The sequence below is a fragment of the Stigmatopora nigra genome, chromosome 1, assembly GCF_051989575.1.
Source record: "Stigmatopora nigra isolate UIUO_SnigA chromosome 1, RoL_Snig_1.1, whole genome shotgun sequence".
NCBI lineage: Eukaryota > Metazoa > Chordata > Actinopteri > Syngnathiformes > Syngnathidae > Stigmatopora > Stigmatopora nigra.
In genome coordinates, this window is record NC_135508.1 from 14,539,385 (window position 1) to 14,557,768 (window position 18,384).

General features: G+C 42.4%; 2 protein-coding genes across 2 annotated transcripts; one reads left to right on the forward strand and one right to left on the reverse strand.

Moving 5' to 3' along the window:
- Nucleotides 1-926: 926 nt before the first annotated feature.
- asxl1 (ASXL transcriptional regulator 1) lies at nt 927-11,867 on the reverse strand. Its single transcript, XM_077724039.1, has 12 exons — nt 11,451-11,867; nt 9,055-9,137; nt 8,755-8,757; nt 7,913-8,030; nt 6,319-6,496; nt 6,062-6,222; nt 5,836-5,920; nt 5,192-5,358; nt 5,001-5,097; nt 4,775-4,880; nt 3,710-4,658; nt 927-3,630 (listed from the first exon to the last, which is right to left on the reverse strand). The coding sequence occupies exons 1-12, from the start codon at nt 11,505-11,507 to the stop codon at nt 1,246-1,248; spliced, it is 4,389 nt and encodes a 1,462-aa protein (XP_077580165.1). The 5' UTR covers nt 11,508-11,867; the 3' UTR covers nt 927-1,245.
- A 1,465-nt stretch (nt 11,868-13,332) lies between these two features.
- Nucleotides 13,333-17,681, forward strand: LOC144205428 (zinc finger protein PLAGL2-like). The gene is made up of 2 exons (XM_077729802.1): nt 13,333-13,535; nt 14,772-17,681. Exon 2 carries the CDS (start codon nt 15,157-15,159, stop codon nt 16,429-16,431), a length of 1,275 nt encoding a protein of 424 aa, XP_077585928.1. The 5' UTR covers nt 13,333-13,535; nt 14,772-15,156; the 3' UTR covers nt 16,432-17,681.
- Nucleotides 17,682-18,384: the final 703 nt, after the last annotated feature.

Here is an 18,384-nt window from a genome sequence, read left to right on the forward strand (position 1 = left end):
ATCAACTATGTATATATTAGCAAAAGTATCAACTATATATACATTAGCAAAAGTATCAACTATATATACATTAGCAAAAGTATCAACTATATATACATTAGCAAAAGTATCAACTATATATACATTAGCAAAAGTATCAACTATATATACATTAGCAAGAGTATCAACTATATATACATTAGCAAAAGTATCAACTATATAAACTAGTAAAATGATAACAAATAAACTAGAATACTATTTCTAGAGATATTGTATTGCTGGCATTCACTGGTCAATTCTAGTTAAGTTTAGGGCATTCAAGTTCACTCACTTCCTGTTCAATTCCAGGGCACTTTCTGTTTATTCTGAGGCAAATAAAGCAGCTCAACTAAAATATTGAGGTCAAACTACCTAAGTAGACACCAGTTTATTTTCATTTTGAGCACAAACCCTTGGTGCCTTTAAAATGCATTTTTTTTGCATTTACAAATCTATTTCTATTCTTTCACGTGCCATTACATTTACATTACCATTGATTCAAATCCTGTTTATTATTCCTTTTTGTTTATTCTTTTGTATATATATATATATATATATATATATATATATATATATATATATATATATATATATATATATATATATATATATATATATATATATATATATATATATATATATATATATATATATATATATATATATATATATATATATATATATATATATATATATATATATATATATATATATATATATATATATATATATATATATAATATAATATTATATATAGTTAGTTTATAGTTCCTGTTTATAACTACATCCGCTTGAGTCTTTTATTTTTTATTTTCATGTGTAATGCCCAAGATTGAGATGACGTTCCATCTTTCTTTTAACACTATCGACTACTGGTAAAAAAAAAAAAAAACAAGCAAACAAAAAACGACTGTTCTTCACTCTTTTAATGGTTTAAAAAAATATTTCTTTGCGCAGAGACAACATGAACCAAAAAACTATGGCCACCTAATAACGGCTGGTGGAACAACATGAGGTAAATGTTTGAGGCGTGATGACCAAAATGTTAGCGAGAAACCGTGCCTCCAAATAATATTAATAGTCAATAAAAAGAATATCAATAATATATAATTACAGCTAAAAAGAAAATCTGAAAATGTGCAACAAAAACAAACTTCCCAGTCATAATATACACGACAAATCTTGCCAGTTGGGCTGTATCCACGGTAACTGCAGCCCATTGACAAATTATCTCACTACCAGACAAGACACACACAGCTTGGAGGGCCCGATGCAATCATCGTGGCAGAAGGCCCCGCAGCCTTGGCACATGATCATAGCTTTGAGGCGACAGGAGCACTTGAGCGAAACCTCCTCGGCCGTACTGTCAGTAAAGGTCTGGATGCTGAGCGTGGCCTGACTGGAGGCCAAACGAGGGCGCAGCTGAAGTACGCCATCCGCCACGTTCCGGGAGAAGCTTGTATTGTCCATCACGGACACGTTGGCCGTGTAGCTGACGCCTCCGAGACCCCCGCCCTTCTTGGAAATTTTCCCGTAGAGCTGAAAGGGGAGCGACGCTGGGGGCGAGTGATAACTGGATGAGTACGGAGCTTTGCTCAGCTCGTTTTTTGCCATTCGAGACAGATTCATCTCCATGTTGAGGAGTCCCTCCATGGCCCCGCCGCTGGGGTAGCCGTCCATGGAATTCATAGGCTCTTTCTTGGTGACCATGGCGGATGTTTTCGAGAGAGCCTGACAAGACGGCTTTGAGGGGACTTCAGACTTGACCTTGGGGACAGGCGCCGCCGGCTCCTGTTGACTGGGGAGAGGGATCTGGGACTGCGGGGCTCGCCGGTTGATCTTCAGACTATGCACGCCTTCGGAGGGACATGGGTCTGCGGGACGTGGAGACGGTCCGTTCGCTACGCTCCTGTTTGCCGACGGATTCCTGTCCGGGACAGGCCCTTGCGAGGGCTGATGGACCGATAACTCTTTGCTATTGGCCGCTTCCACGCAATGGTTCGACTTGCTTGGGGAGGTCGTGGGGAATGGCGGTGAGGTGATGACTGGGACGGCTCCGGCCGCCTGCTGAGACTGATACTGTGATGTATTTGGCGTCTCCATTAAACAGGAAACTGGATAGCTTTTCTGAGTAATAGACGTGTCTTCCGGGGGCTCGGGGGCCCTGTTGGAGGGTCTTCGCTGGCGTCCTGTCGATCGACTGATTTCTAGCCTATCGGCAGAGTGTGGGGGTAACACTTTATCCAGAGGAAGACTGCCTTGTAGGAGTTGCGTCACCAAGGGGTTGTTGGCTTCCACGCTGGACAGCGTTCTTGTCAAAGAGGACAGTTTTTTGGAGTCCCCAGAAGCACTAGAAGGATAGGTAGAAGGTTTAATACGTCCATTATGGTCTTCTTCCAGCAAGCCCTGTTTGGAGCTCTGGCGATCGTCTACGAGTTCGACTTTGACTACAACATTGTGGCGATCTTGGGAAAAGGGCAGAGTTTGCGAAGGGTGTGGCATGCCGTTCGAAAAACACGGCTGAATGACGGTCTGGCCGTGACGATTGGACTCGTTGCCTCGGATTACTGGTTGCCGGGGGCGAGTGGGGCTGCAAAGGGCTTCCTGCATTCTTCTGTGGCCTCTCATTGGTGAACACCAATCTGGCTCAGTCAGCTGCTCGTCCACATGGCTCTCATTCTCACAGTCTGAAGCGGTTTCTGTGGAATCGCTGTGTATCCCGGCCTCGTCATCTCTCCCCGAAGACTCCAGGTGAGGCGATTGCCGTGTTGCCGAGTCGGTATCCTGCGAGTCCTGGTGATGAGAAGCGTGCTGAATGACACCACCTGCGCATCCGTCAGGCTGGTGTTCTGCGGGTGTCGCGGATCTGACCAGCTTCTGTACAACAACACCCTGAGCCCCAAACCTGGGAAGGGAATCGGGGATGGAGGTTTGAGCGAGAGGCCTTTTTTCTCTTGCATGGTCGAGCCTCTCCAAAGGGGCAGTAGCGTACGGGGCAGTCTTGTTTTTCCTAGCCGGTGAAGTGGTATCGCTTTCTTGAGAGGGAAGGTCAGTCGCTTGGCCCGCAGGTCTGTTGGATGGAGTGTGGTCTTTAGCTGACGTTGTACTCGCATCTCCCTGGGTTTTTGGAGGAGGGCTTGCCGTGTGCGGCTTCTCCGATACCGTGGTGGTTGAGGTAGCAGACGGGGGAGGCGAAGGCAGAGTTTTGCTTTCTACATTGGGATGCTGTAGTTGTGTTCCAGACGAATCCGTTTCAGAAGTCTTTCCCTGCTCCTGTGTCCCCCCACCACCTCCCCTTCTTCCACTGCCTCCTCCCGGCTCAATCGGCCCTGGGTGCTCTTGTGCTCGCTGCCCACTGTTGCAATCCGGTAACCCAGCAGCAGGCCGCAGCCGGACCCTGTTCGGCCCTGGCCCTTCGGCAGAGGCTGCAACAGCAGCAGCGGCCTCTCGCTGGGCACGGGCTTGCTGTGCACGGGCTTTGATGTCTGCCAGCGTCCGCGCGCCCCCCGTCCCCGACCTCCGCGAGGCCTCCCCAGGGGGCACGATGCGGGGACAGATCTGGTAGGTGGAGTGGCCTTTGATCCAGGGTGGTTTGATTCTGGACAGTTGAATCTGTGGCAGAAAAAGACAAAAGTATGGAGACTTTGTACTCATATTTGTAGGATTGAAAGGCTTTGGAAAACCATCTTACCCGGATTGGAGGCACCTTGGGTTCCTCTGTGGTCGGCTGCGGTTTCTCTGAATTGACCCTGTCAATTGTGGTACGAAAGGACTGCTGGTCATTCAATCGCGGCCTCTTCTCGGGGAAGCTGGAGAAGGCCCGGGCTTCATCGGTCCTTCTCTTCTGTTCTTTGTGCTGAGCGCTGGAAGTGGGGGTGCCAGCTGGGCTGTCTGAGGGACTGCTTTCACGACTGCTGGTGGCTGTGCCGCCTGTGACAGAAGTTACCACAGACGCAGTGTCGTCCAGGTGATCCGTTGTGACCGCGGCACCCGACGACACTGAAGAGGAGGAAGAAGAGTCCAAGCCAGTGGTAAATGCTCCCTGTTGATCGGAAGCTGAGGACGGTGAGGATGAAGGTGAGGAGTCGGAGGAAGACGACGACGAAGGGGATGAGGTGGAAGCCAATACAGGCGTAACCTCCTCGGGGAGCAGGCAGCCTGAAATGATTGGTTCTTTCTCGTCGCTGGTGGATGCTGGACTGGGAATTGGCGTTGGTGTCGGGGCCGGCAGTACCACTGGTTCGGGCGTCGGCGTTTTTGGTTCAATGGAGACGTCGTCCGGTGGGACCTCCTCGTCACATTCGGCTTGTAGCACTACCTCCCCTTGAACCACTGTACTTTCGGACAAGGGAGAGCCAATAGAGACTGTGGAGGTTTCCAAAGGACCAACTTCCTCGGCAGCTTCTGCAGACGGCAGCACCGGTGAGCTGGTTTTGCAGAGGGTGCGACGAGCCCTGCGACGCAGATCAGCTCTGGTACGTCGCCTCATTCTACCATCCCTCCTTCGACGGCCCACACTGCGTCTCTTAGGGGCACCGGTTGACACCACAGAAACACTGTCACTGTCCAGGACACTTGTCGCAACTTCACTTGCGTCAGCCATTGTGAGCTTAAGGGATTCCTCTCTGGTCAGGCCAGACCTGAAGGTACAAATCCAGTGTTTGAGTGGGATTGAATCACTACGATTGATGAAAGTCATACATGCAAAATACACATTTAAAAAAAAGAATGGGATTTCGACAGGGGAATGTCTTACTTTTGTCCATGGTACTCCTCAAAAAACTTTTCTTTCCACAACTCAACCTTTTTCTCCTTCTCCATTTCCTGGCGGAACCGGACCTGCATTTCGTGAGTGAACTCCCCTAAGCAAATAGAATAGATTTTTTTTTTTTATTGGCTGTTGTTAATGATGGTTTACTCCATTTGAATTGTGAGCCCTAAAGTTTGATTGATTACTGATAATTATTGGAGGAAATACTTACCCTCGGCTAACCTCTCTTTCCAGCTTTGGGAGGCATGTGTAAAAAATTCATTGTTGAGGGCTGAACTACTTAGCCTGGCCATTCCATCTGGTCCAATCTACACAAGTACACAAATTGTATTATATGAGAAAAATATCAATAAAGATGGTCGGATTAGCAAAACAAAAAAACAAAAACAAAAAACAGGTTACCTGGCGGTCCACTTCTGGCAAAAGCTGCAGCAGCTGCTGCTGTGAGTGGGCTGGGAATGCCGAGAAGGTTCTAACATTAATGAGAGCCCTGATGTTGGTGTTGACAAGAATGGAACCAGGTGTTTCAAAATCCACATCCACCCCTCCTCGACTCCGCTTCATTGGTCCTGAAAAGGTTAAAAAAAAAACAACCATGCACATCTTTAGGCGAGCGCAGGCAAACTTAAGTATCTGCAGGTCATTGCTATTACTACACAGAATCACAAAACTCACTGATTCTACAGATTCATTTAACCCTTTCATGCTCAACTATGATTACTCCTTAGAGCACAGGTGTCCAAACCAGTCCAACCAATGAAGGGGTTACATCTTAATTAAAACTTAATCACTTTTATTTCCAGTCAGGCCCTGCTTGTTTCAGATGTCTCATTGGTTAAACAGTACGTGCTGGATCAGTTGGAACATAAACGTGCAGCTATTGTGGCCCTGAATCATATAAATTAAAACAATGAAAATAAAGAACTTGTCACTTGCTCTATAGTGTTAAAGATCTTAAGTGATAACTTTTGAATAGCAATTCATTGTCACTGAAACAATAAATAATCTTATTCAATGATCTATTATCGTATAAGAGGAAAACTTACCTGATGGTACGTGCTCTCCATTAACTTTAAGAGGAGTGAGAACAACACGTGGCATCATCACAGCTTTCTTCCGCTGCCTCCCTGACTATGAGAGCAAAGACGATGGTAGTGTGAGACAGCGGTGGTTGATTGGACCCAAGAAATAAAATAAACTTTATCTGATTATCTGGTACTGAATCCAAACAGACAGACAGAATAACTTATTTTACAAAAAATGGTCTCTGACCTGCCGGGAACGGCTTAGCCTGGTCTGTGCATGCTGAACATGTTGCTGAGTGTCAGTCCGACCCTGTAATCCTGCCGCTCTACTGAGACGGGTTTGAGGCTGGTTGGTAGTTTGTAGTTCTGTGGCGCTGGGAACACTGGATGAAGTTTCATCTGTTGAGGCTGTAGATCAATCAGCATAAGGGAAGACTTGGTACAGTATCCCATATGGCACAAGTCAAGAGTTAATCATCTGTACAGTTTTTCTTTTTTCTTTACCCAAATTTGATGCAGTGTTTTCAGTGGAGTTGGAGCTCTCCTGCTCAGTTATCTCGGTGGGGCCAACTGCTGGATTCTCTGTAACGGAGGTGTTGCTAGAGGTAGGTGTTGCAGCACTGCTCACGAGCTCAGATGGTGTTTCAGACTCTGATGTCTTTGTCCACTGCAAGGCGTTCTTCTACAAGTCAGACAGACATCAAAGAGTATATAGAAAGTTGATCACCTACTTTATGAGAACATCAAAAAAGACTGCACACAAATAAAGCTATCGAAGTCTGGAAACATAAGCCCTTTCACCTAACATTTTTGCATTAATGCTGATTCTGTTCAAGTGTACAGACCAATTAATATAAACTGATTGGGATTACTGCCCATTATACTCCAAACAGTAAAAAAACATTAAAATCAATTCAGTAATAGACAGCAAAATGAATGTTGAAAACTAGCAGCATCAACTAAGCTTTCGATTGTTCTCAGGCAAAGATTACTTTTCTTATCTTGCCATAAATGTCTGGTGATTATTCAGACATGACCAAAACAGTTAACAGTACTTCCAGAAGATCAAAGAGCAGGAAAATTCCAATTAAAATCCTGCAAACCGACCGTTCCCCACCCTTTGCCGCTGGTGAAGGCAGGTGTCCTGGGTGTATAAGGCATGTATGAAACCACTTTTTGGGATTGGGATTAACTGACCTTTAAACGAACTCAAATACTTCAGAACAACAACAACAACAGTAAGTAAATCTTGTCCAGTATGAGAAACACAAAGTTAGCTGCCAGTTAACACAAATATGAAACTGCTTGTTTAAGTGGCAGCAGCATAATGCATTTAGGGATGTTGATATGATCAGGCCCACCTAAAAGTCAATACGTTAAAAAGGTGATTTGCATGACGTTGAGTGTAGCATGGCTGTTAGTTCCAGGCGGGCTGGGCTGAGTATTTTTAGAAACTGCTGATTTACTGGCATTTTCGCACAAAACGCTTTGGATTATTGTAAAATTGAAAATATCCAGTAAATAGCAGTCCACTGAGTGAAAATGCCTTATTGATGGCATAGGAGAATGGCCAGAGGGGTTCAAGCTGATAGAAAATATACATATTATACCACCTGTTAGAACCAAGGTAGTATGCAGAAGGGTATGTCTTAATGCATAGCACATCAGCAGAAGAGTGCCACTCCTGCCAACGAAGAACAGGGGGGAATTAAAGCCACAATTCGGACAGGCTCATTTAAAATGTTCTTGGTCAGACATGTCTTGATTGGCCAAATGTTCTTCAGCTGTCCAACACAAACTGGTAGAGGAGAACTGATAATACTTAGGTTAGAATTCAGGGGTCTCAAAATGATTCCGCAGAGGGCCGCAGTGGGTCCTGGTCTTTGTTCCCACCTATCCAGTGCCGACAGTTTAACCAATGAGGTTTCTTCTAAAGTACGTAGCACCTGACTTTAATCAACTAATTACACTTGCAAAAGGTTCCTCGTGTTCAGTTGGAATGAAAACCTGCACTCACTACGGCCTATTACTACTAAAATCCACCAAATAGAAGGGTAGAATCCATTTTTTTAAAGGGGAAGGACGATTGTCTACATACCTTTAGCGTGAAAAGGCTCATCCGCCCAGGCAGCTTAAAGAAGATGCTGTTCTTGACCCGATCTCCCCTCACCTGGGAGTGAAGCATTGTGACTAGGCAGGCTAAAGGTGCTGTACCACTGCATAAAAAAGACAAAATAAACTAGTGTCACCAGTCAGTAAGTATTAGGGTGAACATCACTACATGACTCAATGTAAATAGGACAACCTCTCATGTTACATTTGAATGATCACTGCAATTCTACCAGGTTAAATTAACTGGACGCCTATCACTGTCAACAGCAGCAAAAATATATATATATACAGTGGAACCTCTACATACGAGCAGTTCAACCTATGAGATGCTCGAGATAAGAGGAAAATTTTGAGCAAATAATTATTCTCTAGATTAGAGTATGACATTTTTCCAAGCTAAAACATTCATTGATTGATTTGTTTGTTTGTTAAAAAAAGCCACATTTTCATTCCCACAACAGTGGAAGCTTTTAAGTAATTACTTGCTACAACATGCAAGAATATGAAATATACATATTTAAAATATATCAGGGATTGGGAAAACATATCATTCATGTTTAAGTTTTTAATTGGCCTGAAAGGAGACATGGTGGATAGTCTCCATTAAGTCCCATATTTTCTGGACTATAAGTGGCAGTTTTTTTTCATAGTTTGGTTGGGCCAATGATTTACACTCTAGTGCGACTTATGTATTTTTTTATCTTATTTTTATGAAATCTTTCTTAACCACAGACAGGGCCTGTTACATTGTTTCGTAGGCTATTGTTATTTGAAAAACTTATGTTAACACACGCCTATTTAGATATACAAGCACAGATGATAACATACCTTCTGTTCAGTTGATCAGTGGTTGAAAGAGTGCATGGGGGGAAAAAAGCAGAGGAACAGAATAAAAAACAGGTTGAAAGAAAAAAGTAAACATGACGTGTAAAGTATTACAACGTGAAGAGAATACTAAAACAGGAACAAAAATGATTTTTGTTTTTTTAAATCCAAAAATGTCCTGGTCATATGTACGTAGGTGAATGAAAAGTGTACTGGGACTGTTTCAATATTTAATAGCAAAATTCAAACATTTCAAGATCATGTATAACAATTCTATTGTGCGTGATTATGTGGACGTCTGACCTCATTTCCTTAAGTCCCTTGGTTTGGATCACATGAAGTATTTGTTTCGGGGTCATAGGAGCATCGGAAAAGTTCTCCAGCACCTGCAAAAAAGGCAAAACTACATTAAATACACAAATACAGAGATTTTTAAGTGTAAATGTTTAAATTGTATATAACATACACAGACAGTATCAGCTCGACAAATTAATATTTCCAATACCTACTAAATTAAAAGTTACAAACGCTTACAGACCAGCTCAGTTTAAAGGGGGGAGGAAAAACTACTTACTTGGCTCCGCCCAAACACAGAGAGGTCTTGGAACAGTTAATTAAGTACATAATTCATTAGTTCCATGTCACTGATTACACATTGGCGGCAACAATTATAAATAGCACAAAACTGGAAGTAATTAAATACTCGAGCATTTATCAATAGTGACTCGCAGATAGGTGGCGGTTCACTGCAAAGTCATAAAGAGCAAGGTGCAATAGTGCAATAGTTTCGACAAGAATACATGAATAAAAGTCCAAGTAAAAATCTTTGAAGTTGACTAATTTAGTAAGCTGCAAATTTTCTCCAAAACTAAAACACATTTCTGCATTTTAAGCTACAATGGTTAATCAAGCATCTGCTTCCTCACAGTGATCCAATATACAGTTGTACCTTTACTTATGAATGCCTCCAGCTAAATTTGATATGCAAATGCCCATCCCAAGATCCAAGTTACGAAATCCCACAAAACGTAAATGCATTTTCTGCATCCGTTATTTTATTTTGAAATTATCCCGATATTTTACCGGCCTGCTTTACTTCCTCCCACACCAACTGTTTTGACCGCCATTAGTTGTCAGAGAGTTCTTTAAAATTATTGGTGCAGATAAAATGAATAAGTGGGCTCTGATATTCATCGAAAAACATTAGCTTCCTCCGTACTGTACTACTGCAAAAACAGAACACATGTCTGCATGTTTGCTTTTCATTTTAATATGTACATTAACAAATAAATGTCTTCTCATTTTCTTTAATTTTTGTCCGTTTCTCACATATTTCATAAACGGGTGGGGCACTGTGATCATTTTTAAAGGGTTTAATGCAGGGGTGGGCAAATCTGGTCCTCGAGGTCTGCAGTGGGTGCAGGTTTTTGTTCCAACCGATCCAACACAGACAGTTTAATCAATTAGATTCCTGCTGAAACAAAAAGCACCCGACTTCAATCCACGGTTTGTATATCTAACATACCAGATTGGTGGAAAGGAACAAAAAATTTGCACCCACTGCGGCCCTTTGTGGAATAGTTTGCCCGCCCGTTGTTTAGTGGGTAGTTTTCTTGAGGATCCAGGAAAGAATTTCAGAATTTCAGAATTTAAATATAAAGTACTGCTCTACTTACAAAAAAAAATCCACATTTAGGAAAAAGTTCTGGAACCAATTAATTCTGTAAGTAGAGGTACGACCGCATTTGGAGATTTTGGACATGTAGTCTGCAATGCATTTTTAGCACTGTCAAAGTTCTATCTTTGAATAGAAAGAAATTGTTTTTAAAAGTTGAGCAAATTTAATCAACACACTAATTGATTACTTGGCTTTACATCTAATGTAGCATTTGGCGAGTAAAAGCTCATCATTTAAACACAATTTTGATTAGTAACTTTAATACCATCTGTATGCCCAAACATCAATTGAGTACACAATCACATTTTGCCCTTCGTTAACTCGTTCCCATTGACGGCTATGCACGCCAAATTGGTTTTAACGTCATCTGCTTTGTGGGTCACTGGTGCTGTCTCACACACAGAGACACACAAAAAAAAATAAACTCAGATATTCAACCAGGGGCGAAAGACGTCAAACTAAATAAATGTTAATAATGAAAGAGTACATGGAATATTTTTTACCTGTGTTCAAAGTAAGGTAGATGAAATTTTCATAGGTAATGTATATTTAGGCTTCACCATTAGAGAAACTGCTAGTATTGAGCACGACGTCATACCAAAGTATTAACCAGGAAAAGATACGCAGAGGACGAACGAGTCTTATTTTCCTGATAAAGTGACTACTTCTTCAGTCTTTGATGTGGTCTATCTTGTAGAATTTTGAAGATGCTAAGTCGCTAGCATACCGCCTAGCAAACAAAGAGCCCTAATGATAACAGGCGACAATTAACGCGCTCGCTTTAGGTCACGCACTCTTTTCTCTGGTTGGCTTTATGGTAACACAATATAAATAAGAAGATGAGCTCATTTTGGGTCATTTCTGACCTAAACAGAGCCCAAAAACCATACAAGAGCAATGAAACGCCAACGGCTAGCTTCCTGCTTGTGTGTAGCGGACTATCCAAAAACAACCGCGACGCAGTCAGCCCCATCAAGACCTCCCCGCAAAATCCAGCAAAGGCTGGAAATCGACGACTTACCATGCGAGCAGCCTCGGCCCAGGTCCGCTCCTTCTTTCTCTTTTGTTTGTCCTTCATTTCCCCTGCACTGGCCTGTCGTTCCGACAAAGCGCCCTGAAGAAGACGACGGTGGCGCTTTAGCAAGATGCTAACAAGGCTACGTCTCGCTTGTGGCTCTGTCGAGGCTCAAAACAAGACGAGGGCTTTACGCTCTGCGAGCCCTTTGCGACGCCTACCACGCCCGAGGGTTTGTCGCTGCTGTGGGAAATACGTCGGTCTCCGTTACTAAATGAGAGCAACAGACATTGTGGCGACGCAACATGAAGGAAACGCGATTGCAAGGAAGGAAAGGCTGCCTGTGTCTGTGCTGGAGTGCTGCAGCAGAGCGAGACTCGCAGGAACGCTACTACCAGGTCAAAGGTCAGCCCAGCTAAAGGCCTGCAACCAAGCGACCATGTCACCCGATACATATTTGCATCCTACACGCTATATACACATATATATAGCTTCTTCTCTGTATACAGGACTGTAGTCTTACCAAACCGATGCTTTTGAAAAATTGTCTTCCACTCGACGTCCCGATTCTTTGAAACCGAGAGGACTGGCTGTGAATGTTTCATTGCCATTGGCGGTGATGAAGTTCCAATCCATTTTGACCGGGAAGAGTAAATAAATGTTTGCTCTTTTACCTCCCAGTCAAAATAGATTGGATTTGGTCTGCATTTATTTGCAAAAGGTAATATGGCGGCACCCTGAGCAAGCAATGGCAGGCACAAGTAAGTCAGTTTTTTCAGTTTATGCAAGATACATTTTTTTCTCTTGAATTTCATTCACAGGCATCAAAATAAATTGTGTTTATCATTTCATTTGTTTATCTTTTCTTTATTTTGAAAGAAATGACCGTCTCAGCCGCATTGTCTTGCGTTATGGCTCATCATCTTTGTCACCTTGCAGTTTCGTTCATGTCAGGTTTATTGTGTGAGCATATATGCCATACCCTTGATTCAGGCATAATTTTTTTTGTTAATAATACGGCGTCTATTGGAGAAAATACGGTACATGTATGTATATTAAGGGATGTCCCCGATCAGAAATCGGATTGGAATTTATTGGAAATCTGGCTCAATTGCGTCTTTATCAGATGGTAAAAAAGATCGCCATTTTATGTTTTGGTATGACAGTTAATGAGTTAAGATTTTTTTTAAAAAGAACAATCAGTTTCATGCAAAAATGTGTCAACATACATTTTCACTATATAAACAACCCTTGAAGTAAAAAAAAAAAAAAAAACTAATCAACAAATCACAACCAATATAGCTCAATTTATTGCATTGGGTGACCAAGTTTATTGACTGTATAAACTATTGTGACATCCATCATTCCAACTATTTGTTTGCAACTTTATTATGGTGCTGCACAACTAGATTTTTTTTGTTTGTTTTCTATATGATTATAATTTTGCGGCTGTTCTATTCAAATTGCTTGGACAAAAGACATTTGGATATAGTTCATCTTCTGAACCTCTTATCTTCACAAAGGTCGCTGAGTGGTTAGCGTGTCAGGCTCACATTGGGGGTCCTAGGTTCAAATCCATGTTGGTCCACCTGTGTGGAGTTTGCAAGTTCTCTCCAGGACTGCGTGGGTTTTCTCTGGGTACTCTGGTTTCCTTCCACATTCCAAAGACATGCATGGTAGGCTGAATGGACACTCTAAATTGCCCCTAGGTATGAGTGAGCGTGAATGGTTGTTTGCCTCCTTGTGCCCTACAATTGGCTGGCCACCAAATAACCTCTGGCCCAAAGTCAGCTGAGATATGCAACAGCAACCCCTGCAACCCTAGTGAGGATAAAGCGGTTCAGAAAATGAGATGAGAATAATAGCATCAAAAATGAGCTCCATGCTGATGAGTTCCAGTCGTAGTTTACTGCTGTCGCTCTACTGAGCCTGGTGTGTGACGTCATGCTCCCAGAATGCACGGCTTCCAGCGCGGCCCCAGCAGCCCAGGCCCAGACTCGAATAAACATCTTTTAAAGGTTTCATCTGTCCAAAATGCCCACGTGGAGGCCAAATGGGGCCCGGGAGAAGATCGCGGTGTTGCCCTAGGCGGTAAGAAATGTCTACTGTGTAAACTTGAGACTCGAGGGGAACTTTGTAGCCCGTTTGTTAGAGTAATACAGAGAGTTAGCTCCCGCAAGACAAAACTCCGGCACAAGTTAGTGAAGCGCACCCCTATTGTTTTTAATTAGTCGTTTTGCCTCGGTGGAACTTTCAACACTTGCTTACAGTGTTCACAGTCAATATGGTTTATTTTCGTTGAAATTTTGATTGCATAAGTCTTGGGTTTAACTCCCATCCTCCACTGAAATTCACGAAGTCAAGTTCGGTTAGCAGACACATTTAGCCCCGGTACGGCAAGTTGTGGTCACACGCCCGTAACTACTTTGCGGTTCAGTCAAGCACCAATCGGCTACACATTTACATATTTATTTTCAGATAAGCCATACTCGGCTTTTGGAAAAATATTTCTCTATATTTTTAAACACTGTTGCGAACGCAAAATAGAGAAAATGAATTCAAGTCGACTGTTGTTTTATTTGAGTCCACAAGATGGTGCTGTCGGTTGAGTTGAAATTCCTTATTGTGAATATTTCAGATTTGAATTCTCGAAACTGAATTAAAGTGCAGCCACCTCGCCAGGGAAATGTTTAAATCTAATAACAAGAAATGTAAGCGCTAACCTCTCAAATTAAAACCATTTAAAACTGATTGAGAATCATGTCTTATGATACATGTTTTGTTCAAGCTAAACCAAATTCAATGTTTGCTTTACAGTACATTTAGGACAAAGGTGCAGCATGAATTGGTATGTCGAAATATGTTTTGGTCTCTTGTCCAAACATTTACAGACAGTTTAAAGCTGTGGTAATGGAGTTTCTTCCCACAATACTGTTGGCGTTATCTTATCTCATTCAAAACCACTGGTGGTGATTAGATGTCCAATCAATTTGAACTGAGAGGATTGGCAAGTAAAGTTTGGAATATTGAGAGAGTGCATTTGCACAGCAGATAAAAAGTAAATAAATAAAACCATGCATTATTTGTTTCAATTTTTTATGTACGTTATGGAAAATTTAAAAAAAAAACAGACGTGTGCTTGGGCAACATGTTCATTCAGACTATATCTGGTGTCTTCTGATTTATGACATGCCCTGTCATCTTTGCTAATAATCGATCTGTGGCAAAGGCAATTTCTGATGAGCTAATGGGTTGCAGTTTCACAATATTAAAATGATTTCAGAAAATGCAATTCACTCAGTTAGTGATATGTTCTATATTTTTCAGGTCATTTAATATGTTGAAGTGCCTCTGCTGAAACCAAACGGACTCTTACGCCAACAAAATAATCTCAAATCCATTCAATTCAAGCCCCTCATAATTGCAGCCCTCTTGGGGTTGCTATGGCAGGTGCTGTCATCGAAACCAAGCGCTGGACACAGGCCTGTCCCACCAAGACAGGACAGACCACCTGTCATTGCCACAAGGGATCATTAAATAGTCTAAAAACTGCACTTAGTATTATTGCTAGCACCCAGAGATAACACAGCGGCCTAAAAGCAGAGAGTTGATGGGCAGCTACCTGTAGAATCCTCATGATTATTGCTTGTGTCGGCTTTCGCACTCAGTTCTTCTCCTGCAACGTAACCAACGCCACCAACCCTGTGGGATCATGTTCCATCAGCAAGAACAACTAAAGAGTCAGCTGCAGGATACCCCCATAGCCAACAGACAGCTAGGCTTCCACTGTCAGGAGTGCGGAAAGCAATACAACACGCAGCTGGGATATAGGCGGCACCTACTGGAAGCTCACAGTGCTGGTGCAGGCTTACCCTGTTCGGAAGGCGCACCATCCCTGCTGGAACACCTGGGCGGCGGCCATATTGACAGGCCACCGCCAGAGGGCAATAACAATGCCGTCGTGTCGGTAAGAGAGAGGAAATATTCCTGTGAGCGATGTGACCGCCGCTTTTACACTCGCAAGGATGTGCGGCGCCATGCCGTGGTGCACACTGGACGCCGGGATTTCTTGTGTCCCCGCTGTGCCCAACGGTTTGGTCGTAGGGACCACTTGACCCGTCACTTGAAGAAGAGCCATGCGCACGATGCGGGATTAATTCCACTGGTTACGGCCAGTACCCCAGTGGAAACATCTACTCCAACCAGTCAGGGTCCAGGAAAGGAATTGAGCCCTGCAGCTTCAGATCGAGGTTCCTCCTCATCCACCAAGGAACCCGTGGAGAGCTTTACTAGGGACATGTTCAACTCCTACCCTATTTCTAATCCTGTGTCTGGAATGAGTCACCCACATGGCCTCATGCAGGTCTCCATGGGTGTGGGTCGCCACATGCCCCCGGCATCGCCTCACAACCACCACCATCACTTGCAGCCTCTTTCGGCACCGCAGCAGCAGTCATACAGCAGCGTGCCTAGGTACCAACAAGGATCTACCTCATATCCTCGCACAGACGTGGACAGTTTCCTGCTGGATCTGCAGGGGGCTCCTCCTCCACACATCAGTTCTGTCAACTCTTCTACCTCGACGTCCAGCTCTCCTCAACGGGAGATGCTCGCTGAAGGGATGGCTGTCAGCAGCGATCCACACCTCGTGCCCAGGAATCCCGAGCTTTCCTGCACCACTAACATGGAACTCGGGCCGCTCTTGGGCTTTTTGCCTTTCGGCTTGCCACCTTACGGCTCTCACGTTGGAATGGGTGGCCTAATGATGGGTTATCCTGCTGCCACCACCGCCACATCTTCACCAACCTCCACCACTGGGTTGTCCTCTCAGGCTTCAGGGCCGTTTACCTTCTTCCAGCCTCCTCAGGCTCATGTGCCCCAAGGCCCTGTTGCCCACAACCATAGCCAACTACCTCAGGCATACAGCACTTCTGCTGTTAGCACTTCTAGCTCATTACCTCATTACTACCAAGCCTTTCAACAATAGGTAATTCTGTGTCCACCAAATTACACTGTAAAAATTACTAAATTCCGATTAGTCACTTCAGATTTTAAGTAGACAGAACTCTTGAGTTCTCTTTGGCATATTCCTAACTAATTTTATCCCTGGAACTGAATTTGAAACGATAAGTTGCGTGAACTTAGCATTATACTCCCTCCTAATGCTTCCTAAAGAGCATTCTAGTAACTGTTAGCCAGTGGGTTAAGCTCACTTGTCTGCGGGTTCCATTGCCATTATGGGTTCGATTCCCGTTCGGAGCCACATTTTTACAATTCACTTAATCTGAAGCAACATTTACTTGAAGATTAAATTCAATTTACTTACCAAAAGTCCAGTTCAATTAACATTTTAGCAATGTTTTTTTGAGTTTTCACAGAAACTTGACAATTAAGTGAAATGGGTTGACTTGAAATTTAAAATTCTGACATTCTTGTAATTGTTTTACAGTGTAACATTCACATTTTCCCGTCAGGGGTCAAACGATATCTTTTAAAATGAACATCATGTATGTATTTTTTCTTTTTTACTTCGATTGATTTTTTTTGAACACAACAAATCACCTCATCAGTATTACCTCATTATTTAAAAAAAAAAGTAAGCTTGACTGCATAAATGCTATCTCACTATGACCAACAGAGCAATTCTGACGCAACAGTTAATGCACTTGATCATGATACAAATGAAAATCCAGCTCCAAGCACTGGATTCAAAGGAGCTATACAGGCATTGTGACACAAATCACTCACCTTTTATTACTATCTTTTTCCCAGATCACAAGATTAGAATGCACTTATATTTAGTTTTCATAATTACATAGCTCTTTCATTTATAATGCTATAAAGCAAACAAATCACAAGTAGCTGTTGATCATGGTTAAGTAGTTTTAAAACTATTATGTACATTGTCTGCCGACAAAAATGATTGAAATGTAAATTTGTGAAAGATCTATTCACATTGGTCACTATTTCACACCAAATATTTGAGCTAAACTGACCACTTGCACAATACATTGCTAACTAAGATCAGAACTACATCATTCTTTAAAAAGGCTGTGTTTGAATTGAACTTTATTTTTTTGTAACAGTAAATATTTGATATAGCTGTTACATACACTAGATATTGTATTGTGCAACTAGTCGATATTTGGGCTGATAAGCAATTGTGTGCCTTTGCATCTCCTACCAAACAGGCCTTCAGAAAATGTGTACATCGTGACTATATACCTATATACCGACGATGTGTTACAGGCATCCTGTAGTTGGTGACTTTGCAAATTAGGAAACTCACCTCAGGAGTCTGACTTATACTTAAAATAGTAAAATGCAGTTTATTTCCTAGAGTATATAACTATTGGATGCCTGTGAATGAATATTCAGATTCATATAGGCCATTCTCAGGGCATAGAAGCAATAGCTACTGGAATCTCAGGTTGTTTCAGAAGAGCAGGCTTCATCGATTTTTGCGCAAATAATAAGTAGTTCTAGATTACTTCAAAAACATTGCGCAATGCCTTTCTGGCATTTCTGTCATGTTTTATCATTTTAATATCACGTTTCTTAGGTCACATGGCAACAAATGTTTATTTACCTTGAGCCACTCATTTTGGAAAAAGAAACCTAGTTTTCTTGACTTTTGTTAATAATATATCCAAATTGTCGTACTAAATGTCGATCGGTTAAAGTCAAAACCATTTGGTCTAATAGGTTTTTAAGAAATTGCGAGTGTAATGTGTAAAAACTGATTAGAAAAAAACAAAACAATTTGAACAGTGTATGGTGTCTAACGAGAACTTTCTTTCAAGCCTGATATCATTTTAGACTTGATTGTACTTACCTATAATATAGTGCTGTATGGGAAAATTGTCACGACATAAAATACTTTTAATTATTTGGTGAAAAAAATATAGATGTCTCAAAAACCATAGTGTTTTAGTTAGGC